The 26,438-nt window shown below is 45.3% G+C and overlaps 1 protein-coding gene across 8 annotated transcripts in view; it reads right to left on the reverse strand.

Moving 5' to 3' along the window:
- The window catches only part of BRD3 (bromodomain containing 3), a 41,648-nt gene that overhangs the window by 10,421 nt on the left and 4,789 nt on the right, over window positions 1-26,438 (reverse strand). For 2 of the 8 annotated variants that reach the window (XM_025141463.3, XM_004945957.5), the window contains exons 3-7: window positions 9,726-10,042; window positions 7,482-7,619; window positions 6,368-6,515; window positions 5,153-5,367; window positions 3,080-3,451 (exon numbers count right to left, since the gene is read on the reverse strand). In XM_025141463.3, the coding sequence (XP_024997231.1) occupies window positions 3,080-3,451; window positions 5,153-5,367; window positions 6,368-6,515; window positions 7,482-7,619; window positions 9,726-9,926 (1,074 nt within the window). In that variant the 5' untranslated portion in view covers window positions 9,927-10,042. Of the gene's footprint in view, window positions 1-3,079; window positions 3,452-5,152; window positions 5,368-6,367; window positions 6,516-7,481; window positions 7,620-9,725; window positions 10,043-10,186; window positions 10,574-11,238; window positions 23,785-25,793; window positions 26,046-26,438 lie in introns of those variants that run through there. The other 6 variants (XM_046901859.1, XM_046901860.1, XM_004945958.5 and 3 more) reach the window with 6 other exon arrangements.

The following is a 26,438-nucleotide window of genomic DNA, read 5'->3' on the forward strand; positions in this document are numbered from 1 at the left end:
CAAGTTTGTCAGTGCCCACAGCTTGTTAAAAAGTAGAGAGCCATTTAGAAAATGTTTGCTGGATCAGAAACTAATGTAAGGACAAAGGGAAAGAAGTCAGAGTTACAACTAAAGGAGTTCCCTCAGCATGAATTCCTACATGCTGCTTGGGGATGTTTACAGCATAAATCTGAAAAGGCAGAAAAGATGGCTAGCACCTGGTCTGACTAACACAAAGCATCATTTCTCTTGGTGATGTCTACAGCCAGACAGGCACTTAGAGTTAAGCTACAAAACCAACTCTTGATTTAAAGAAGTCCAGCTGAGAAATACAGAATGGATACAGAATTTGCCCTTTATCAATCTGTGCCTAATGTTATTTTCCCACTGTAGTGAGGATAAGTATCAGGGGCTAAATATTTGCACCTTGATCCTCTCTCTCATTTTTCAGCTCTCACCTTCATCCACTTCTCTTGCTGTTTGGGACTGAATAACTTGGTTTAAAAAACAATTCACAGCATTCCCAGTACTTAATTGATTTTATGCATGTATTACTACCACATGTAAAATCTTGCTCCAATTACTCCTTCCAAAAGGAAATTTTAAAAAGTTTAACGCTAGATTTCATTTGCATTTTAAAGAGTTTAAAGAAACTCACTGCTTGCCAAGTGCTTGCAGGCCTCCCTTTTGGATGCCTCATGCACCTGCATCCCCCAGTGACAGGAACGGGCTGCCTGACAGACACACTGCGGATGGGATGGGCAGATTCATCCTCCGTCAGAGCAGAAGGCTCAGAGTCTGCAGCTCACACTTAAGTCTCAACCCAAGCAGAAGTCCCATTTGCTCAATGGAAGCTACAGACATTTCACAGCTCCACGGTAGATACTGGAAACACCTTGAATCATTGCAACGAGTGCTAAAGCTGCAGAATTTCACCTCCATGGATGACACTCCTGCAGCATCTCACCCTGCTGTACCACAGCTAGATGCCTGTCAAACTTGTGTCACGAGAGCTCGTTTTCTTGAAGAGGAGAATCCTCCAAACTGCAGCACAGAGATGGAAAGGGAATTACGTTTGTGCCTCTCCTGTCTGAAGGAGAGCTGGCCGTGTTCAAAAAGTGTCTCAGGCCAATTCCAAAGCAAAACAATATGTTCAAACGAAAGGGGCCGTTTATTCTAAAATACATCTTACTTCATGAAAGGCCTTTTTGATACGCTGTATTTGTTTGGCACACTCAACGGCTGATTACAGCCTGTGAAATACATTTCAGCATCTAAGGCTTTGCTTTCATCCAAAACCAACAGTTTCATGGCCCAACTACATTTTAATCTGTGGATTTTTTATTTTTATTTTTTGCTTCCTTGTAAAGAAAAATTAACTTGACAAAAGAAAACGGATTTTAAAATCATGCAGCAGAATATATTTGGGTTATAAACTCATTTTGAGATATTCAGCTGTTTAACAGTTTGGGGTTTTTTTGTTTTGTTTTGTTTTTTTACATTTACAATGGCAAATCAGAAGTCACAGACAGCAGGACTGGAAGGCTGGGAAGGCAGCTAGAAAAAAATCTTATTTCTCTTAGCAATCAATTGTATTGTTCAGGATCCTTTAATGTTCAGAAATGTTTCCTAATGTCTAGCCTCTGCTGCTTTAAAATAAGCCTCGTCCTGCCCACAAAGGATGAAGAGAAAACATTGTTCCCTCCCTTTCTGCATCAATCTTTTACAAGTTTTTTGTCTTTCCCTTTTTGTCTTTCCAAGGACCTCAGAGCACAACAAAATGGAAACCTGGGATCTTCCTCTCTCAGCAGAATATCAGGATGAGGCACAGGTGCACCAGACTCCCAGACTACTATGTTCAACTCAGCCCTTATCCCACCTTTTACCACTTGTTCCAGCTCCCACTTCTTGCCTGCAGCTCAACTCACCCTTCTTACTCTCATCTCCTCTGAGGAAATTGCTGCAAGCCTTTAGCAAAGCTTGGGTAAAACCCAATCAATAATAATTAGGACTTAGATAACAGCTTCCAGACATCTGCCCTCACAACAGCACTGTGAGGTAGGTTAAGCATTATTCTCTCCATTTTATGGTTGGAAAAACAAAGGCACATAGCCATGGGGAAACTTGCCAAAGACCATGGCATCAGGACAGTTAATAACTCAGACACCACTAACTCTTTATCTAGTCCTCAGCACAGACTGCGTTGACTACTCTCTCACCATCAATATAACTAAAAGCTTGTTAAAACAGAGTAGCTGTAGTAAGAACCACTGCAGCACCACAGCCAAATGGCATGGCACACCAGAGCACTGCACACTGCTTGCCAAGGAACATATAAGGAACCAGGAATGCAGCTGCCCTTTAGTCAGCTCGGCCTTTGAGACAATCCCACACAGTGGCCAAGCTGGGTGCACAGCAGCCCTGGCATGCTCCTGAAAGCCAGCACACACACCTTAACTTTCTGCACACAGAAGAAAGTCTCATCTCCACCAACACTGATTCCAATGGACAAGCATAAGATGGGAACTAGAATAACACATATTTAGAAGGGACTCAGAGAAACTTCCCAGTCTTCTGGGAAAAACATATTGAATACTGGACCACACTAAGCTAAGGTCCTGAAGAGCAAAGCTTGAACCACATAGCATCACATTATTTCCTCCCCTCACCTAAGCACCAGTTGATCTTCACGCTCCAGCTGGATTTGCTCAGTGTAAGCCTATCTAGACCACACATCATGCCAACAAGTAGCCAGGCAGCAGCTTCTGGAAATGGGATACTATCAATTGAATCCTATGAAATACAGCACCTCTTCTTCTGAGTGCAACATAATCCCAATGACACGAGTTTAAACAGCTGGACTATTCACAAAGAGGAGAGGATGCCATCATACAGTCTGCTTCGTAGGGCAGAAAAGACATCCCAGGTTACGGGGAAGAAAAAAGGAGAGGGTAATGAAACAAAACATAAAAATATCCAGATGATATCCAAAAGGTTTTGATTTTCCACCCTTGTCCCTTCCCTCCCCCCGCCAGGCGTCAGTCCTCTGCAACCAGAGGGCTGAGATATCCTGCAAAAAAGGTGGTAAGTGTAGACGTACTTTAACAGTACTGAGATCCATGGGGTGTTTGATAATATCATGATAGTCATGTAATTCCAAGGCCTCTGCATCAACGGGCTTGTAAAAGGGCCATGCATAGGCTGCATGCTTCTTCGAAAGCATCTCCTTGAGAATGCTGTCACAGTACTTGAGGTGCTCAGACAGTTTGCCCTTCTTCCCTGCATGCTGGGGGACCTCTCCGTCCTCAAGGTCTTTCTTTGGTGGTTTGATGGGCCGGCCGCCGCTCTCACGCCGAGCGATGATTTTGGCCTGTTTGGGGTCTGAGAGGGGCGTGGGGGACTCACTCCGGCTGGCAGTTATCACGGAGGTGGTGGGGGTGGTCGTGTCTGCTTTCCGCTTCACTCCCTTTTTCTGAAACAGCAGATGGAGAGACCTGATGAGCACAAGCCCGGTTCTCACGGCGAGCTAAGCAGAAACCTAGCACAATTCATCCTCATTCCTGAGATCTGCCTGTCCTCTGACAGAAAACGTGATTATTTCACTGGGATCAATGGGACTTGTGACTAGAGGCTTCAACACGCAATTCAGTGACAACAACATGATGTATTACTGCATGTCATCTGAGCCACAGTAACCAGCCACCTGCACATCTCCAACCCAACCCCAAACAGGATGCAAAACGCGTTAGCTCTATGTATTTCACTGAGATTTAAACTAAGGACTCTTACCTCGTGTTTGCCAAAGGAAAGGAGTGCGCCCAGTCGATTACTGCAGCTCAGCTGATGCATGGTGACTTAGTAAGTGTCAGTAACTTAACCACATGTCTGAGTCCCCAGTGGCAGGATCAGGCTATAAGTTCTGAACCAAAGCATATTAATCACCAAAGACCTATGAGCCTTCACTCCCTTTTACTTAGTGAATGAATGTGCTAAGGTAGATTGTTTATTATGGACAAGAGTTAAGAATTTAATGATTTCGCTTCAAGCAAATAAAACATACATCCCACATTAATTCAAGCTGTTATTGTCCAGTCAGTTCTTTCTTTTGCTCCTATGAAGGAGCAGTTCTGGAGGAAACAAAAAAAAAGAAAAAGGGGAAAAAAAATGAAGTGGTCCCCAAGGAAATCTAAGGCAAGTCTTAAGTAAATCCCAAGCAGGATTATCTTTGCAGTACATATTTTGCAAGCTCATTTTTGGGTTCATCCTTGAATTTTAAAACTAAAGTGGTTCTCAGATGCAAATTATTTGGTCAGACATTGCATTATGAAACAGGCTTCTGAGGAGGACAGCATAGCTGCAAGATCGGATTTACAATGTCCTTAAGTAATTCCCAGCCTGTAGGGTGAAATAAGGAAAAAAATTCTGTAGCTCTACTGGCCCATGCAACCTCAAATCAGGAATGCCAATGCTTCTGCACTTAAATTCTTATTTTAGAGAAAAAAAAATTATCTAAGCTATGTTCCATCTCTTCTTAAAGCAATATACAGCTTGCCAGGAAAATTCCAATTATTTTAAGCAACATTTTCACTTACACGTAAATTAACATAGCAAAACACCATTGACACCTCCCAGAAGGTTACTCAGTAAGGAAGACAAAATTAATGTACCCAAAACCTGCAGGCAACACCAATCTCCTCCAGCTGGAGTGACAGGCTTGTCTTGAACTGGTTTACAGCAGAGAGAAACACTCCTAGTGCTGGAGTGTGCAAATCTTAAAGGAACAGTCCCCGGAAAAACAGATTCATTTGGAGGGAAAAGATGCTTTGGGTAATATCGATCAAAATGGGAGAAATCTCCAATAGCCTTATGATTCATGGAGCATCAGCACTGGCTAAGGCTATGGTCAGATAACAGCTTGTAATTGAGTTGGAGCAATTACACTCAACATCACATGAGTTGGGGTGTGGTAGAACTGGCAAAACTTTGCCGAACCCACTCAAACCCAACAGCAAGCACTCATCTGAGCACATCCCAAAGGGACAATTGATGGCCAGAGAAGCAAGGACTCAAATGCAAAGAGAAATAATGCACGTAACCAGCAGCAAAGGGATGAAATTAAAGCACTGCATAGCAATATTGCCTTGTGAAGAGGAAGAGGTCAAGCTCTGTTTACCTTGACTACTGGCGGCGTAGGAGGAACCACAGGCATTATCGGAGCAGCAGGCGGAGGGGGAGCAGCGGCAGGTGGGGCAGTGACAGGTGGGACATTAGCAGTGATGGTTGGCACAGGGGTGGCAGCGATGACGGGCGTCTGAGACACGGCTGGAGGGACGCTCTGGAACGGGGCCGGCGGGGAGACGGAAGACACGGCCACTGCTTGCTGTGTTCCTTTCAAACAACAAAATGAAATATTGTGTTGTGATGTACTGACAAGTGCTGACAAGACATGGGGAACAAAGTGACACTGATGCTGCTGTACTGGGCAGTCACAGGCTTGGCAAATAGGCCCCAGCTCAAGGCCACAGGAAGAGCACAAAGGACACTGAGTGAGATTTGCCTGGTGCTGTTACTCAGGGTCCAGTATGAACTGGAGAATCAATCACTAACCTAAGTCTTCCTATCATGAGCCAGCCTCTCGCAAAGCAAAACACACCACACTTGGACATGAGGTGTGCTGCTCTGGGTCAGTCTTCACCCTTCTTATGCTCTCAGAGCTGCTCTGTGCTCAGCAAAAGACAAGGAGTACAAGGAGAAGGAAAAGGGGGAGATGGTTCTTTTTGAGAAGTGCCATCCTGCACAGACTTCAGTCTGTAAGTGTTCATGGTCAACAGCAACAATCACTCCTTTGCTGACAGTTGAACACTTAAGAGTTATACAACTACTTAATAAATCCTTTATTCTATGAAGTTGCAACTGTGTGTGCAAAAAAAACAGTATCTGAAGTTTAGGGGACTGGCAAAATTCAGTCTCCACTGTGTAAAGTCTTCCGTCAGGGCCATGAGCGGATTGTATAACCCCAGATGTGTTCAGGCACTCTGCACCATGGTCTGTCATCTGTGGCAGGCTGGTATGTCTAACTACCACAGCTCTCTTTGCCTTGGTTTCTTCTTTGCATACAGAAAGCAACAGCGCTGCCCTTCCCCAGTGATGTGCTGTGCAGATGGATACATCACAGATATTGATATGACAGAAAGTGGCAGTAAGAAAGACAAAGCCTGAAACACTGGGTGAACATTATCTAGACATCTCTCACTCCACTGCTCTGTTAGACTGCACAACTCCTCTCCCACCAGCCTCCTCACCATCTGCAAAATCATGCAGCTTAGAACATGGGTCAGGCCTTGGCAACAGGCTTGTAACATGTACTGACACCAGATCAGGGAAATACCTGCACTCTGTGTGCCCACTGACGGCTTACGACCTTTGCCTTTAGGAACTGGGGGTAATAATTCGACTTCCTCCTGAGGCATCTGAGCAACCTTCTGCAGAAATATCTTCTCAAGGGCTTGGGCCATAAGGACGATGTCATCTGTGGGCTGCAGGAAGAAGACAAGCCTGAGCTGCGTCATCCATGTATCATCAGAAGAAAAAGGTACAAGATCACACTTTGAAATCCCCAGTGACGCCTGCCCTTCAAATAAATGATGGCATCCAATTCCCTGGCAATAAACAGATTAGCTCTTTTCTCTCTTGCATACAGCTCTCCTGCTCTTCTAATCTAGTCTAGAATGTAATAATCACAGGCTTTAAATGCACAGCATCCAGAGGATATCAGGACTCCAGCAGAAGCCTGATAACAAGCATCAGTGTGGAAGCAGAAAACTGGAACAGATGAGCCATCCTCCCTGCTTGCCAACAGGTCCTAGAGAGGAGTGTAAACATATAGCCTGTGGTTCAAACTAATTAATTTGTTTATTTCAACTTGCTTTCCAGCATGGGTCAATGACGACAAACCATTGCAAAAAGCAAAGAATACCAGCTTTTAACAACCTAACAAAGTAGAAAGTAAGACAAATCCAAAACAATAATAGGCAATTTAAAGATGTGTAAGTATGAATGAGATACAGCAGAGGACAGAGTTACACAGCTTACTGAACTGCTCTCTGCTAGAAGGCAGGAGACACTGTTTACTGCTAGACAACTAGTGCAACACAGCACTAATAGCCCACAAAACACCTGCAAAGCATTACACAAACCTCAGCTCATCTTGAACTCCTGAATGAGAATAAAAGGAATCTAAACTTGCTGTGCAACTCCAAAACAGAAATATGCATATAATTATAAAGCACATTTGCCATTTTAACTACTGCAAGGGAAGAAAGATATGGCACAAAGACAGCTCTGTGCATTTCAAGTAACGCAGTTCCAACTGGTGGCATCTTGAATCCTTGCAAAGAGGGCCTGCAGCACAGAGGAGCTGCCCTGTTTAAAACTTGTACTGTAACAATTGTGTTTTTTTTCCTAGGCAGTGCCCCAGCTAAGTGCTTGTCCGGGCTCTTTACCTTGTTATAAATATAACAATTTGTAAACATGGTGTTGAAATCCTGCATACATTCACTGGCACTCCAGTAATAGTTATGTTCCAGGCGTTTCTTGATAGTCCCCATGTCCATGGGGTTTTTTATTATTTTGTGATAATCCTGTTGGAGAAACAGGAAAGATGTTACATCTCCTGACATGAGAAAAAAAGTGCACTCACATCTTACTCTACTCCCAGCTTTCTCCTCATACCCCCTCCCCAAAACACACATCCCCATATTTTTGTGCAAAATGCAAATATCATTTTTACTTCAATTTCCTAATTCACAGCCTATCATTATTACGAACTTAGTTATAAAGCATCAGAACCCCCTCTACAACAGCCAGCTTTTCCCAGCTCCCCCAGTAGATACTCTAACACACATACAAATGCCTACTTGGACATGACCAGCTTTGTATAAGAACATCTGGACAGGGAAGGCAGTAAAAGCAGTATGTGGAAGAAAATATGCTTTCTGAGCAGCTCTCCCTTAAGCTGTTTGCAGCCTCAATACCCCTTACTGAGGCTGTAGATGGTGTTTCAGATGGTGAAGGCTGGCACTCTTCATAGCCAACTAACACCGCAGTGATGCAATTCACACTCACATAGGACCAGAAGCTGGGGTAGCAGGGATAGCACTAACTTTGTCTGGCTGTTCAGTTTAACTGGGGACTGGCAGCAATTTGGGAAACGGCATTTCTGCCTGCCTTACTATAAGACTACCTTTAAACACTCAGCACTTACAGAAGTTTAGCAGTGACAGCACTGGCTAAGGCTGAACTAAAATTTCCAGTGACTCTCTCGAAATGGTCTCCAAAGGATTCCATGTGTTAACCTAGTTTCTCTCTGGGCTGGACTCAAGCATTTGTAGAGGCTGTGATTAGTCTGGAGACACTCTAGGCACGCGAGGTTATATGCTGTAATTTTCTCATTCCAAAGTGAGGCAGCAGTGCCTCTCACTGCATGTGAGCATGAAGCCACACACAGCCCCTGGCCACTCTCAGGCGCAACCTGAGAAACCACTTTTTTCCAGGCAAGGCACACTAGGACAGAAAAGGCAATCCTGCTGGTTACTGGGCTTGTGCAGATCTGATTTAGACCACATGTGAAAAACAATTATTCTTCCAACTGACTCCTCCTTCAAATTTTCCGGTAACCTGCCCTAAAACCACTTCAAAATGCCTCACTGAGAAACAAAATCCACAGAAAGACAACACAAAAGAGCAAAGACCTAGTGAAATATTATACACGTGTTAAGTGTTTCACTCTTTTGCCTAGCACTTTAAATAGTACCCATCAACAAGATTACCGAGTTCAAAAGACTCCTGACCCAGTCCATAAAATCAGGTCATAACCTGCGGTAACTGGAGCTCTGCAGACCTCACATCCCACAGCCTTGCTCCCTTGAATCCTACATGCAATCCTCCTGTTCAAAGCAGTCAGAATAAATTTGCAAAGGCCTGCCTGGAGGAACAGACAGCAGGGCAGATGGGGGGGCTCTGTGTTTAATTTGACAGGTGGGTAGGGGCTTGCCTCCACTGCTAAGATTTTTACATCCACAGGACCACTTTGAAGAGGTAAAAGTTGAGTGGTTCTGTTCACTGGAAGAAAGCTTATTAGAAAACTTTGTTCGTTCATGAATAACCTGGTTGTCTCATACTCTCTAGTCAGACAGAGACAGGATATACATAACTAAGTACAGGAGGCAAATAGATAAATGTAACTGTTCTGTTCTTTGTAATTCCAGTATGGCATTTGAAACTATCTTGCTCCAAAGTATTAGCACCTCCCTCAACACCAAAGTCAACAGAAGAAAGTCTAGAGGAAATACTAACGACACTGAGCCCGGTCAAATGCACCATAGAGCACAGGCAGCAGAGCTTGGGCTTTCAGTCTGTCACTCAGATTGGACAGAAGTGGGACAAGGTCTGAAGAGATGCAATAGTAAGCACAGATAAGCCAGAGATGAAGCACTGTGCTTCAGTTGCTCTAAGGCAGCCTGCCTGTGCATTGCTCTCCTCCCTTACTAAGTGAGGGAGTGGTTTTCTCCTTCAGAAACCTACATCTTTCCAGCTCTGAAAAACAACCTTTAGGTTGGATGAGTCTGAGAATACTCAAGGTAATCACCAAAAGCAATCTAACCATTTTTAACCAATGATCAGAAAACTGATCTAATTAACACACAGCTTTCCAAGAACACAATACAGAGAGGATGATAGATACATACCGGTAAATTCAATTTAATTGCATCAACAGGTTGGTAGAAAGGCCAAGCAAACTGATGCTTCCATAAGGTCTTTACAACAACATTTTGCATATATTGCAATTGGTTGGTCTTCCGGCCAGGCTTATTAGGATTAGTGACCTCCGGAGGTGGTGGATTCACAGGGCCCTGAGGAGCCTGAATTGCTGAAGTGACTGTCGACATCTTCCTGCTCGTGCTCTCACTCGCTGTCACAGCAGCAGCAACTGGGAGATTCTCCTTCTTCCTTTATGCTCCCTGAATGGGACTGACATCCCATTTCCAGGGTCCAACCATGCAACCTAAAGCAAGTGAGGGGAAGAGGACAACGTGTAAATGTTGATATTCATTTGAAGTAGGCATGACCCAACACTACCAATAGTAGAAGAGCCTTAACTCAGGCTCTTCACCCTATCTGCTTCATTTTCCATAACAAACTTTGTTACCTTAATGATGAACATAGCTCAAGACACAAGAGAGAGCAGGAACAGCAATTCCCAAATTCAAAGTCTGCACAAAGTCAGTAAGATTTACGTAGTTCAGAGAGCATCTCTGTGCAAAGAACACGGGGTAGTGTAAGAACACAGCTGGGATGTAATGCAGAGACTCCCATGAATGTGCTGACTCAAGCTAGTAAATCCACAGCAGGCAGCTCTGGGTAAACATAGCCGTGATGCCTCTAGACCCATGCTGCTGGCACTGAGCCTGCTTGCACGTCCCCATGCTGGTGCAACGGTGAGTCTGACATCTCAGAATCAAGAGCTGGCGGCTACAGCTGTCAGAGGATCCCCTTCAAGAGAAGAGAATGGGCCTTCAGAGAGTGCCAGGATCAGCTGCAAATGAAAGGAGTCACCAGAAACATCCTAACTGGAAGCTATCTACACATTGATTAGCAAATGTCTTAACTATGCCTATTACTAAAGCCCCTTGTCTGGGCCCCAGTTTAATATGGAATTCTCAAGATATACGCTCAATGTAAATAATTAGTGTTATACTTACATTGCTCCCCATGACTTGGCTAAAAGAGCAGAGTCATGCACGCTCAAGGAGACGTATGAAACATGGAAGAATACACAAATTGCATTACTTTATTCTGTTTTTCCCTGGCAAACTCCAGGGGGAAAAATAACAACAATGGTCGGTCTAGTATCACTGCCTCTTGTATACCATATGGTAAACAGCTCTGCTCTGCTGTGTCATCTTCCATAAACATTCGATATTTCAATTCACATCAGAACTGCAGCTACCCTTCTTCTGGCAAACAGACCACAACCGCTTTCTAGAGGCAAATTATTTGAAATATGCTCAGAAAACCACAGATATACTCTCACTGACATATGCTTCTCTCTCGCACATAGAGATGTGAACTGAGATGGAAACTGCAGTAATACAGGAAAAAGGAGAGCACAGTAAGGCATGCTAGAAAAATAACTCTTCCTTGATACAACCCTAATCATCTCTGCTAAATATCTGGACTAAATATAGAACATCACCTTACCCTTTGAGTCACTGATTAGATGACAGCAAGAAGTAAACAGGTACCTAATTTAGGGGAATCTTACAAAAATAGATGCGTACAAACAAATAGATTTGCAACAGAGAGAGATACTGAAGTGCCCATCTTCTCAGGCTTGCCCGAGCAGCAGAGCTATCTGCACTCAGGTACCCCAGCAGCTCTGTAACCAGGAGAGCACTCTGGAACCCGGCAGCTCTGTGACACAGGGACTGCTTCTCTGGGTGCCCAGCAGCTGCAGGGACCAGGCACCCTTTAAACCCTTGCTCCATCAGATTCCTCATTGCTTGCAGGAGAGGCTGCTCTGATGTCAGATCATTCCTTCTAGTTTCAACATAACACTTCAAGAAGCAAAAAAAAAAAAAGCAGGACTGAGAGAAATCTGAAGTGCAAATGCTTTGGAAACATCCCACTTCCTAACAGAGTGCATGACAATGAGTTCAGAGAGGCAATGGCTTTGCATGAGACATCTCCTAGCTGTCAGATCTCACTCATTAAATGAGGAAAGGCGTGACCTGCCCACCTTCTCATACAAATCACACAATGTGTCACTTTAAATAGACTCACTCATAAAAAAAAAAAAAAGAAACAAATGAATTTCCCACCATTACACATAGAATTAAAAATAAACAGCTCTGGTCTAAGCACTTCAGCATCTTTATGCTCTGCATTAGCATCAACAGTGATTTAAACTCCGAGGGAGCCCAGTTATGAACCAGTGCAGCAGTGCACAAGGTACTGCACAGACCTGGAAAGACGACTGCCAAAACCACTCTCTGCACAGACATCACATGCATCTTCCAGTGAGGACCTAAGGTTGGGCTTTTTAGCCCTGGAGTAATAACTGAAATTTCAGTTACTACTTACCCTGTTCTACAGGCCTTTAATGTTCAAGTGACAGAAGCTGTTCTTGATTTTTCTGGCTGCACAACTACACCTTTAATACTACAGATTTTAAGTAGAACCGCTTGCTAACATAAATGAAGAGTTTTCACTGCTTTCATACTGTGTATTTCTCCTTATTCTTACCCATCTCAGTTAGAGATGATAATTAAAAGCAAAACCCAAGCCTTCAATCAAATACTACTTCTCTGGAGTTCTCAAGCCTGTCCTTTTCTGCTAAGCTGCCATCTCAAAGCTGCCAGGTTTAGCCTGTCCTTCAGCCAAACCAGTCATCAGAAAACACAGCTAGGTTGGAAGGTTGGCTTTCTGTTTGTTTTTAAACTTTTATTTCATGGAGTTGCTTGCATTGGTCAGTCAGTGCAGAGACAGCTGGCATGAAAAAAACATAACAGTAATTCTCTGTCCTAGTAGGATAATGTTTTGCTCAGCTGATGCAGCCCACAGGCTGTCTACAGTGGTGGAGACTATTTTAAAAGAAGCCATAAAGCCCCATGAAATGCACATTGTGCCAGTAAGCCTGCTGCTTCAGCTAACGGTTCCGCCACTTCCTTTGGCAATGCAGAACATTTAACGGATGGCTCATTCCCTTGCTGCTCCTCCTGTAGCACAGGGTACTATTTGTTTTGATTGCAAAATTAGAAGGTAGCCAGCTTTATGTTATCATGCGAGCCTGGCAACTCTTTATGTCATAGTGTTTCTGCACGGTTACTTGGACACTGACCAAAACCTGGAGCAATTCCAGCCCAGCCAGAAGCGGTGACATAAATCTTCCCACCAGGGAAAATTATCAAGTTGAAGAGATGTTCCTTGACCTCATCCTTATCTACACATCATTATTTACATTTTGGTGGCACAGAGGCCATGCAGACCAGGGCCCTCAGCACTCTGCAGACATGCAGTAAGACCCTGCTCCTACCTCGAGGAGCTGCTGCTCTCTGCACGCTGCAGTGATGAGGACTGCAGCAGAGCCCCAAAGCGCAAGTTGCAGGTTTTGTCAGCCAGCTGCTCAGAGATACATCATTGGTGTGGATGGTAGAACCAGAGGCTTTCTGAAGGCAGCAAGGAGGCAGGATCACAATCAAGCAGCCAGGCAGTGGGAGCAGGCACTGCTCTCTGCAGCTCCAAGCATCACTCCCCACCCAGGCTCTGTGCAGCAACCAGAGCAGATGCTTGCTCCCTTTCCCAAGGCAGCAGCAATAGCTGAAAAGTTGGTCAGATTTGCCACCATATGCTATTCTCTATCTCAGAGAAGCAGCAGGCGCATGCTTGTGTTGCCCAGGCTTTCTTCCAGCCGTGGGAGAGCTTCAGCACACTCCTACTACTTCTGAAGTGCAGAAATTAGAAATTAGGGTTCTGGGAAAGATTGCCAGCTGATCAGATTCCCACAGACACAAGTTCCAAGACAGACACATACACAGGTATTTGGTTATAAAACATGTAACAGGCAGTGAGCAGAACTGTCTTTCCAGCCTTTCCTGAGTTGCCTAATTGAAGAGTAAGATTTCTTTTCTTGCTACCACTGTGATTACATATACATTACTCAGTGCATGAGCCACTTTAGCAGGAAGATGTTGGATAGCAGAGAACTGAAAGTACAGAGCATAAAATTTAAACAGCAGCCAGACAAAGTTTAGAAGAGGCAGCATATGAATTTGGTTTACTTGAGAACCCAGAAATCACATGGGATAAATGAAACACCATCCAAAAACTGGGGACATGGCTTTCATCTCAAGTGCTTGGTGGCAATCATGCTCCTACCCAAAAGTCTCTTTTTCCTCCAAACCAAGTAAATTCCACCACCTTTGAAGCAAACCTTCAAGGAAGAAAATGCAGGTCTAGAGGCTTACTGGGTTGAATCCAAGCCTTACTATTACTACTCAGTCCAAAGAGTCCCTAAAGCAACCAAGATCCAGATCCAGGCAGCTTTGAAGTCCCAGGAATGATCTTCATTATTTTGAAGACAATTATTTCACCACTCATTGTAGTACGTAAACTGTATGGCCCAAAAAGTCTACCTGTCAAAACAGATCAGATTGTGAAGACAGTTGCATCCATTTCATATCTATGGCTATAGAAAGCAGGAATATATTACCACTCCTTCAGGCTGCCCAAAAGAAAACAGAGCTGGTGCATGCCCTCTTCTTCCTCCCACTCTGCTTTCCTTCACAGCCCTGTCTAGGAATCGAGCTTCAGGCAGCTTTCACTGCCTACTAACTCCATGTCAGCAGGGATATTCTCTTTGAAAGAAAAGGGATCTGCAACTTGAGACCAAGACTTGAGGGCAGACAAGCTGCTTTATCAGCCAGCACTTCCTTGGCAGACACACACATGCTACACACAGCATACCACCCCCTCAGGACTGGGGATGAAGCATTTGCACCTGGCCTCAATGCAGGAAATGGGAATTTGGCTTGAGTGCTCCTATAGCATACTGCAGTTTTACAGTCTGAAAGTCCATTCAGTCATCCCTGTTGTCTCCCACATATCAAAGATTAGCTTTTTTTTGTATATCATTTTGAGTACAGCCCCAGTAACATCCTGAGACTCAAAGATGGAACTGTGCCCTTAAATTACCTCTGTGTGAGGGAGGGGAAAAGAACAGCAGATTAACTCAGTTCCTTAGCTTTTGACTTGGTTAGTTTAATGCTCATCAGATTATACAGATGGATTTCCCACCCTTGGTCTCTCCTTGGCTATTATAAGAGCAGGTGTTTCCTCAGTCAGGAGCCTGTCCACTCCTAGCCAGTAGATAAGAGTCAGCCAGAGGTGTAACTGGAAGTTTCAAGGGCTTTCAGCTCCAATACATACTCATCACACCCCACAAATGAGGTTGCTTTAAGATGACTTACATCATGCTTCAAAAATCAGGGGAACCCAAGGGTTACTTGATCCTGTCTATGAAAGTACTGTGGTCTACAAGCACTTTGCCAGATACCCCAAATAAAATGATGGCCCTTCTGATAATTACAGGCTGACGCATTTCGCCCCAGTGAGCTGCTAATGACAGAATGCACCTTCTAATTGAGTCTGAGAAAGAATTCAGACGCATGTCATATACCTTCTCCAACCTAAATCATATAGGGCTCAATTGCCTTCTAAAGGCTGCAGTTTCAACTGCAGAGTGGTGCTTCACAGTGTAACAAGTTTATTCTCATAGCTTAGAATTTGCTTTTGAAAAGAGCTTAGACAACCTGCTTCTGCAATGGATTACGTATGGTTGATCTTGCTTTGGAGCAGGGTGAGGACAGAATGACCTTTGGACATTTCTTCCACTATTTCTTGTGGTTCCCCAAAAACACAGAGACAAATTTGAACTCAGCCTCACTTCAGTTTTGCAGATGCTCTTGAGTCCTGAAGTTTTGCTAACAAGGCTACAGTGGGAAACAAAGTGTCAGTCTGTTTGAAGAGTTTACTTAGTATTGGGTACATGACTGGGAGATCTCACCCGGGAGGGAAATTTCTGAAATAAAGAAAACTGCACTTGCAGAAATTTTTCTTGGAAGTATCTCAGCAAATTAGCTGAGTGACTTATAATGAAAACATTAATAAATGCTTAGTTGTAGCAGTAGAAATAACCATCTATGAAAAAGTTTCAGGGTGGGTAAAGCAGTTAGAGGCTTGCACATCAGCATCCTGGGAAGAAAGTCAATCTACAGGATAGGAATGGGTAGGTGCTTAATGAGAAAATCCTCATGGCTGTGCCTCTCACAAGATATACCAATTACACACCTGGGGCAGCTGAAAAAGAGTTCTGTCTCAGCTTTCATTTCATTACAGAGATTTAGCATAGAAAGGAAGGTGTTTTGGAGACTCACATGCCTGGGCAGTCTTCTAGTGGCATTTCTACCTAGCAAGGAGAAGTGCAAATATAACAGTTACCTTGTGTGACCCACAGGACTGAACCCATATCATCTCAATCATGGATAGAGCCAGAGAGAAGCCAGGTAGCTGGCAGTCAGGGTTCACAGGGAAAGAAAAGAAGGTGAATCTGCTTCTGAGCATATGCTGTCTCGTACCTCGTGCGTTGCAACACATCTGCTACTGCCATGCAGCGAGTGCTTATATGGCACTTTCTAGCTCTTGGAGGGGTTACTGCAGTCCTCCAAAAGCCTACGTGCAGCAGAAGTCCTGCAGCCTTAGAAAGCAGGCAAAAACCAAGTGCTGGCACTTACCGTGCAAGCTCCCAGCATGTTAGCAGCAGGATGGAGAGGGTCCTGGGGGAGGCTGAAGGCACATTGGAAGCATGGTATAAACAACAACACAGACAGCAAACATCTCAACATCTCTGTGGATTCAGTAACCGCTTCAAGTCTCATCCTGCACAGCACTAAGCAACTCTCTCCTTTACTAAGTAGCATGGTTTCTGTGGTTCCACACTGCTCTGTAGATGAGTTTTGCAGATTTATCACCTACAAGAGATAACTAATTAGCTCACCAAAATAAACCTCTAAGGAAGGTTTGGGCAAAGACACAAACCCAGGCTAAGCACAGTTTTGGGTCCCCCTCGCTTCTCTAGCTGTCTATTAGGGAGAGATGCAATGACAAAGAAGGCTAAGTGCTATCTGGAGTTGGAAAGTTTGTTCAGAAAGAGATATATTTGTGGGCACTCCCACTGTGAAGGTTGATAGTTAATCTAGACAACACTGCCCAGACCTGAAGATACAGCTTCATTACAGCATGGCAGCAGAACAATTCCCACTGTACAAACATAAGGTGTACAATATTATGGAGACTTTGGTGTCTCCCATCATATTTCCTAAAACACCACCTTAAGAAGTTGGATCCCAGTCAAGGGAAGGAAGGAATCCCCATGTTCACATAAATACTAAACACTGCTGATGGGTATAACAAAAGACTACAGACTTGGTCACAACTTCTAAGCACTGAACAATCCTGCAAATTCAGAACCAGCACAAAAGCAGTTTGCTGCATCCTTCCCTTGATGTTCATGATATGCATCATCACTTTAAACTTCACAGATGGACAGAAGCTACTGTTCCACCTCTATTCATATTTGCTTCTGCATTTAACTCCCTGCCTTACAGTCAGTCAGAACTACAAATCCACTTGCTCACTTGGGTTTGAACTGCACTCACCCACTATTAGCATCCTTCACACCAGTACTCACAACTGACTTGCAGGTGTCACAGATTGGCAAGACATTGTGGTCAAAGTTAATGAAAATCACAGTGCAGGTCAGCACCAGCCTCCTTCCCCATCTGTACAACATCCCTCTCCCTTTAAGGCTCCTTCTCCTAACTCCTCCTGCTCATCTATTGCTCTACAGCCAAACTTCTCCAAAGAGTGACTTACACTATAAATGAGGCTACTGCAGATTCATCCCGTGACTCCAGAAATCAGCTATGCCAGTTTCAGGTTAGTCAATCAATTTTTCAGCTGTATTATTTAAAAAATAACAACACTGTCACCAATCCAAGCTTCAAATGATACAGACATAATAGAAACAGATGTACGCCCATTAAAGCTTAACATGGCAACACCCACAAAGGCTTCAGAACTCTTAACGGGATTACAATGTGTGTACACTCACACAGGATCCTCTTTTTCTGCTTTTTAAAGGATGAGATCTGCAGTTAAACAGTTGTGCTCCAAGAAAGAGTCTGCCCTTCTCCCTTTTTAATCAGCACATGGTGCTCTGTGTACTTTTGGTATGAAAGTAAAACTGAATGAATGAGTTTTGACTCAGCATACTGTGAGTCAATTATACATAATCTTTCCACAACAGGTTGTGTCATGATTGTTTTTTTTCTGCTCTTTCATTTCCAAAGACAGAGATTATTGGACTCAAAGCACCTTAAAGGGGGAAAGCAAGAGTGAATCCTTCCCTGTTTGGCGGAGTATCTCAGAGTTTCTGCTATACCTGCAAACAATTACAAAAAAGAAGCTAGAAAACAGGATGCTGACATTCAAGCTCAGTTCTTAACTCCCTATTCTGTGGGTTTTTCAGTTCCCCACTTGCAAAATTATGATACAAATACTTCCTTATCATTCACTAATAAAGCTATTAGTCTCTTCCCATGCATTTATATAGCCCACAGAACATCAGTTCCTAATGCTGCATGACAGCACACCAGCACTACCAACACCACTTATAAATGTTACAGATGTTATCCTCAGGGGTACCTCCCTGCCAACACTGACAGAGAAGACAGACTTTAACAAACAGACACAGATTGGTATGCTAACTCATTACAAGCATTTCACACTACACAGTATAACTATCTAAGAGATTCATTAGAGAAAAATACCTTCTTTCATCAGCAGACCTCCTTTGTGCACATACTATACCCCAGTGCAGCCTTTTATTCATTTTTAAACACTTTTATACTATATTCAGAGCAGATTTGTTTGGGGACATAAAACATTGGAAGTGAAGTAAGCATGGATCAGCTGCTGCTGGTTTCAAACGTGCTCTGAGCTGTGCACCACAACTTTCCCAAGCAGATGAGGTCTATCTAAAGCAGTATATGACACTCAAGTCACTTTGAGGGAATGGACAATGAAGTACAATGAAGTGAAAGGGATGGAATTACTATGACAAAATTACTACTTGTTAGCTGAGCCGCAGTAATGTTACACTTGGTAATGGGGCAGAGCAAGTATACCCACCCACCAAGTTAATTACTGCAGGTTGACAGATGAGCAGGAATGTATCACACTGCTGTAGCCCTCCTATTTATGACCACCATTCATCCCCTACAAACGTTCCCCTAGACAGGTTGCACCAACTTAGCTTTATCTGTTTCCATATCAATTTAAGCACCACGTCCTAACAAGCACATTGTCCCAGGATAACGCAGTGTTAAAGTAAATATATGCAAACAAGTGCAAAAGAGTACAGGTGGTCTATTTCATGTGAAAGGTGCCTCACTGCTTTTGCTAAGCTTGGATACATCATAAATTTGCTCAACTATGCAAGGAAGTTGCAGGTCAGCTCGGGTGCGATCAACTGTGCTAGCTAAGCTGCTGTCACTCCTCCAGAGGACATAAGGCAGTTTCAACTGCCTGCATTTATGCATCTCATTTAAACTCTCAAGCAGTCAGCAAAAAAAAGGGTGGGAAATGTATTGGGAATTCTATTATCCCTGCCTATGCGGGGAGCTACGTTGCTAACAGGGGAAGGTGCCCTTGCTGTCTACCAGCCCCAGGCAGGAGGGTGCTCCCACTGCACAAAGGGGAAAGGAACACAGCTCTCTCCACTGACCGCTCAGGGAGCTGTGCTCTTGGCACACTTGCTCACCTCTAAAACCCACAGTCAGACAAGCACTCCAGCAAAAACTTGGGGGAGCAGACCCTCTTTCACACAGTAACTTGAAGAGCTGCACTTTTACAGCCGTTTCACAGACCATAACCAGAAGCGTAAACACCAAAAGCTGCCAAAAGGCAAGGCTTTCCAATAAGAAAGAGCATTCTCTCTTATACCCACACACAACTCTTGCGCCTATAGCATAGAACAAATGTATTTTCAGCATACCAGTTTCCATACTGCCCACTGTACAGCAGAGCTCCCAAACCAGCCTTGATAAGGAAGAAATCTGCATTCCAAGTCCCCCACCAGCAAACCAGCACTATACTGCAAGTTTCCCACTTGCTTATAGACATCTGTTGGCCAGTGCGGTTCTAGAAAGCAGATTTCTCTTGGCATGGTCACATTGGAGAGTGGAGAGAAAGCGTGATTCCCTCCAGGCACCTCCCATGGTGTATACAAGGATAGCATAAAAAGACAAAGTTACACAAGGAAAAGTGTGCCTTTGTTCCAGCACTGCTGGGGTTTGGTTACAACAGGTCGAGTCAGTCACACAAAGTGCATCCTTGCTGGTGTGATTGTGTCAGGGAGCACTCTGCAAGAGTACCAGTGCAGCTGCATCAGTGAGGTGCTGTGAATTTAAACTTCAGACATAGAACCAGCTTTCAAAGCTAGGAAGATGGAAAAACAAAAAGATCTGAAGGAAAGAGGAGCAAACAAGGTCATTTCCACAGCAGACCTGTGTCAGCTAGGACTGAATCTAAATCTCACAGTTTGAAGATAAATGGACTCAGGAATCATTTCAGTCAGTTTGTGTTGCTCCAGGTTGGTCCCCATTTCAAAGAACTTTCACCTCTCTTTCTTTGTTCCACCTGTTGCAATCCTGGTGAAGGGGAAAATGCCAAGCCCTGGTCCCAGCAAAGGACCGAGATACACAAACCTTCCTTTCTGCCCAGGTTATCCGTGTTGCTGAAATACATCCAAACACAATGGTGTCTTATCAGACTCAGGCTAGAAAGAGAATGAGGCCCAGCAAGGTGTGAAAGGAATCCAAAAAAAGCGAGTGTTTCTTCAGTTGGTGTCTTATCAGCAAGACTGGGGGAAGGAACAAGAGCTAAGAGAAAAAGCAGCCTTAGCAGCACATTACAGTGAATTTCCATACTGTTCTCCACAAGAATTTAAATCCTTTCCTTTTAACGTTGGCTTTAGCAGCAAGTGGGTTAAAGAGTACTTCCTCCCTTTCACTGCAGTGTTAGTGTGCCCCAAAGAAAGTTGCTCATCTCCGACAAGCACTAATGACTGACAAAAACTCAGCAACATCACAGTAAGACACTGTGGAATGAAAAGCTTGAGATGCACACATCCTTCCAAAATGTCCTGACAGCTCACTGAGCAGCACAGCAAACAATGGCTCCTTCCTAATTCCCAGAACTCTATTGCTTGCAGTGGTGTTCTGGGCTATTACTGGAGAATAATGTGGTAATTTAAAAAAGAAAACCAACAACCAACAAAACCAACACAACAAAACATGCAGTTCATGGTAATGATTGGGAAACTCACTGCAGATTAATGAATTTTGTAAACGAGCAAGAGAAAGAGCAACTAGGATTAAAGAGAAACAAACAGCAATGCTGAGAGGCAGAATGCTCTTTGTTTAGGTAAGTGCAGCTCTGCCTATACTGAAATCACCTGATAGCTTACCAAAGTCGACAGAGTAATATATTTTGTCAAAGTAATTAAGCCTTTGAAACATGAGCCCCTACTACATCACTCAGCTGCTGCTGGGGAGAGGGATTTGACTTGGAGTTGTTTGTGCTGTCAGTGAGCTCCCAAATTACTCTGGGGGGAAGGAGCAGGGCTCCGGGAAGCACACAGCCCCAGAGCTGCAGGGCAGGCAGGCCAGGAGTGGGGCTGCAGACGCCACGGACCCTCAGTACTGCTCCCAGTGTTATAAGGGGGCTGAAGGATGATATCACAAGCAGTTCTTAACTCAGGAAGCCAGTATTTGGCTAGATTATTAACTGTGATTTCAATCATTGCTCCTGATGTAGTTACAGCAACCCAAGGAAGCTCCAGTTATGAAGCCCACCGAGATACACTGCGCTTGCAGACACCAACCAAACCAACACTTTTGGGAAGTGCTAAAGCATCACAATTATGTCCAGCAGCAGCAGAGCTTAGTTTTTATTTAAGACTAATGCAGCTCAGACGCCAAAGTCAGTTTTGAAAACAAACCTCAGCTATTTCACACATATTGTATTTGTACGTGCATTCTGAATTTAAACTCTGCAGGCATAGGTCACTGCAACAATCCCTTTCAGTTGGGATAGCTTGAGCACCCAGTGCTATACAGATAGTTTAGAAGACAATATTGCAATCAAGCTGACGCTGAATGTTGAATAACACCATTAACCTCCCTTCAACCGTTCTACTAAGCGTGGTCTCGAAGCACTACAGTGTGTGTTTTCAACCAGCAAGGAGTAAAGAGAAAGAAAATAGAAGCTTAGCATTCCTCCTTTAGAAAAAAGGAAATCTGGGAGGTCAAAAGTTACACTGTTTCAGAAGGAGAACTCCCTAAACTTCAGCTAACAAAACAGCAGCAGGCAGCACTGCACACACAGCACAGCCGAGCTACTGGGAGCTGCAAACAATACGGATCGTGGGTTTGTGCTTGTAGTGCAAGCAGACTGCATCGGGGATTTGTTTGTTTTGAATGGTGTACGTCCACCCCACACTTCTCACAATGCAGCACATACAGCAGTCAGGGTCTTCTCTAATACCTCCACTTGAGCAAACAGGGGATAAGGGTTTCAGCGTTAAACCCAACTCCCCAGTTTAGAGATACCCCCTTAGCACACTCACTGAACACATTCAAAGCACTAACAAGCCTACAAAAACATACTTCTCTATTCCCAGCAAGCAACAGCAGGTGTGCTGTGCTATTTGCATTACCCCCCAACTTTACCAACGTCAAGCAACTTACACGTACAATTTATAAACATCACAAATATCAGTGAAGCCCATCTGTTTGCTTATCCAAAAATAAAGTTTATTTCAGCAACTTCTGCTTCCTGCAGACACCAAGAAAAGGGCTGTCCCAGCGCACCCAGCCGAGCAGCGCCTGTTGGCACTCAGAGGGACCCTGCAGGGCTCAGCCTCACAGCTTAGGGACGCTCGGAGATCCGCGACCTGAACACTGAAGCTTTGTCTGAAAGTGAAACCAAGCAGCCTACAAACAACGCTCTATCAGCGGCGCGCAGAGAGGTGCAAAAGCTAACAAGTAGTAGAAACGAAGGAAAAGCACGGCCGGTTTGAAGTTTTGCGTTTTATTCCAACCCGCGAGCCACGTCGCCGCGTACACCATCGAGGCGCACAAAGTTGAAGCAACAAACCCTCGCTCCCCGCGTGCAGCCCGAGTCCCGCGGACCGCCGCCGGCCGAGCCACGCACGGAGCGGCACCGCGCGGCTCCGGGGCGCTGGGAAATGGCCGGGAGCCGCGGGCTGAGCCCCAAAGCCGCTCCGCTCGGCCGGCCCCGAGCCCCAGCGCCTGTTCCCCGCCCGTTTGCTTCCTCTCCCCCCCCTTCCTTCTCCCTCTCTTTCTCCCCCCTCTCTGCTTCCCCCTTTTTTTTTCTCCTCCTTTCTTATTTTCTAAGAGCGCCTACAGCCCTTCTTTTCCCTCGCTCCGAATTTTTTTTTTTCCCTTTCAAAAGATGGCGGGCAGAGAGAGAGAGCGAGAGGGAAAGCGAGCGAGAGAGGGGGAAGAAGGAGGGGAAAAAAAAAAAAAGAGAGGAAAGAAAGAAAGAAAGAAATTTCCTCTGCGCGGGGCTCGGTGGGGCCGGGAACGGACGCGCACCCGCCCGGGCGGCTTCGGGCAGGGCGAGGCGGCAGAGGGAGCAGGAGAAGGAGAAGAAGCGGCAGAAGAAGAAGAAAAGGGTGGGCAGGAGCGGCGGGGCCGGGAAGAAATCAATGGGCAGGCTGTGCCCGGCCGCGCTTTGTTGCTTTGTCGCGGCGCACAAAGGCTGCGGGGCGCGGGGAGCGGCGCGGGGCTCCCGCACCGAGGAGGAGCAGAAGAAGAGGGAAGGGGAGAAAAAAAAGAAGAAAAAAACCAGCATCGGCCTTTCCCAAGTGGGTTTTGCCTTCCCTCCCTTCTTCCCCGGCCCCCCTCCCTCCCTCCAGAAGCCGTGGCCCAATGCTAGCGACGCACCCCCGAGCATCTAACAAATAAAGGGAAAGATTAAATAGATTACTTTGCCCCGGCAGCTCCAGCAACGTTTGCCTTATAGTCCCTCCAGTTGCTCTTCTTTTTATCCTCGGCAAGGCAGCAGAATAGATGCGCTAAAGCGGCCGACGGCTCATGCGCCGGCCGCGGGGCCGTGTGGGGCCCGTAGTGCCGGGCCGGGCCGGGCGGGAGGCGGCGGCGGGGCCCGGACTACAGCTCCCAGGAGCCGCCGCGTCCCACCGCGCTCCGGCCCCGCTCCGCTCCCCGGCTGCTGCGGGCACGGCCGGGCTGCGCGCCGCGGAGCGCCCCGCGGAGCGGGAGGGCAACCCCGGCCCCGCGTCCCTCCGCCCGCCTCGCGGTCCCCGCAGGGGCGCTGGGAGCCTCCAGCCCTGCCCGCCGGCGGGAGCCGAGCGCTCAGTGGGAAGCGCTGCGCTTTGCTCGTGGGTTTTTTTTTTTTTTAAGCGTGGTTTGCATTGGGTAACGCGCGCTCGCTTTTATTACGCAACAACAAATACGAGCTGCAGTAAAAATAGAACGCGGGCAGAGCGAGCTGGAGTAGTAAGTCAGCCAAACAAATGACAAGAATCGAGGCTGGGGAAGACCTCCAACATCACCGCCCACCACCAGTATTCCCCCACTAAGCCTTACTACTACTAAACGTTGCTTGAACACAAAGAAACACAAGAAAACCCCAAACCTGACGCAGCGTGTGCTGCTTAGTGTTTCCCACAGTGCTGTTTTGTTGATCATAATCTAATACACACAATAAAAATAACACTAATTTCACAAACACATGCACCATAAGAGCATCAAACATAGAAACAAACACTTCAAAAATCAAAGACCAACAGCCTATACCGCAAAGTAAACAAATGCAAACAGGAGAGAACAGAGTTTAAAGACCCCACTGCAACCCAAAATAGGATTCAATACTGCAGCACAGAAAGAAAAACTGTTGGAAAATAAATGAATCCAGGAAACATTTGAGTGCCGACATGAAATACAAACTAGGGATGGGGTTTCTCTGTGGACACATATTCCAGCAGGCTGCCACACAGCCAGCCATGCGGCAACGCCAATTAATAAAGCAGTTTATTGTAACCATCCGGTGGAGGCCTTTCAGTGGAAGGTTTCATTTCCAGAAGATAGGCTTTCAAAAGAATGAGACCAACAGACCTGGGACTTCTCAGACAGTCTGATATCATCTGAAGATTGATTTTTGCACAGACAAGAGGACAGATGCTTTAGAAAATTCTGCTTAGCCAGATGTGTGGCTGCCTCAGGATGAAACCAAAGCTGTGCAGATGCCTTAACCTAAGCCCAAAAGTGCTTTTTTTGCCCTTAACTGTAAAGCTGGTGCAAATTCAGTAGGCATAGATGTGTCACAACCTCACCTCTCCTGGACGTAACTACTCTTTAAGATAGCACTTGGAAGCTGCATCTTCATGAACAGCCAAACTGCACATCAGGGCCACTTCCAAGCTGGCCTTTCTGATCTGCTCATCAGGTACACAAAAGGCACTTGAGTGCTCTCTGCACCCAGAGCACACGGCCTCTGCAGGAACACAGGCATGCAAACAGTAAGAAAGAGATGCTTCCTGCAACTTCTTTAGGCAAAAAGCCACATGCTGCAAGCTGGTTTTCACCAAAGCTGCCCTGTGTGTGGTCGTCATATGTTCCATGCTGCCAGACTAAGCGAAAGAGCTCATTTGAAACCACTTGAATTCTGCCCCGTCTGAAAGCACCTCAGGCACTTTATATCAGGGACGTAAGGAAGAATCAGGTTTTGAACACAGAGCAGTTTTTGTCATTATCCTCCTATACCACCATTTTCCAAGGAAACCTAAAAATATGCATACATCAAAGCATTTGAGTTCTGAAAAATATCAAGTCAGTTCTTCTAAATAAGATGTCCTGCTCCAACATGTGCCTGTATGAATTCATGACTGCCATAACTTGCAGAGGTACCAAACCATGAACATCACCAAAAAGCTCCTAAAAGAAAACAGCTGCTGCTTGAGGCATGGGTGTACAACAGGAGGGCTGCTCTGCTAATGAAGAAGCAAAATCGCTTCTGACAGGTTCTTGGCAAAAGCAGGCAAAGTATCTGCAGGTAGGCCAACATTCACACACAGAAAGAACTGAACTCACCCAGGTAGTCAATGGGCTCTCTGGCTGTACAGCACTCCTCCCTCAGGGAGCAGCCCTGCTCCAAGAAATGTTCTCCATTCAGTGCCTGGCCTTTATATGAGTCCAGAGGAGCTGCACCCTGGGCTCACCCCTTCTGGTGGTGTGGGGAGCACAGGTGCAAACAATTTGCCTGTGCTCCATAGCAGCCACAGCCTTTCACCAGGTGCTCAATTGCCAGTTCAAGCCTTGACCTTCAAGTTCAAGTTTGTTCCCCTATAAGGGCCAAGAAAAAAAAAAGCACAAGCAGCAGGAGCAACTGGGGGGGGGGGGGGGGGGGCGAGGGGATCTCTGCACAAGCAAGAGCCATTGATGAAATGTTTGTTTGTTTTCCTTGAAGCAGAGAAATTAATGTTCGGCAACGGAGAGCATCATAAAACAGCAAGCCAAGAACAGTTGTTAAGTACATCTTATACTCCTTTAACTCACATAGGGGGGGGTTATAAGATAATTTCATCCCAAATTGTTATGTTCCTTATGGGTAAAACTGAGCTAGCAAACCAGTTTACATCCCTGAGATTTCACAGTTATCAGCTTTCAAGCTGGAAAACACAAATCACTCACACACCTAGCTGTAGGTCTGCAAACTGAAGCCCCGGTAAAGTGACA

Source organism: Gallus gallus, chromosome 17 (assembly GCF_016699485.2).
Source record: "Gallus gallus isolate bGalGal1 chromosome 17, bGalGal1.mat.broiler.GRCg7b, whole genome shotgun sequence".
Lineage (NCBI taxonomy): Eukaryota > Metazoa > Chordata > Aves > Galliformes > Phasianidae > Gallus > Gallus gallus.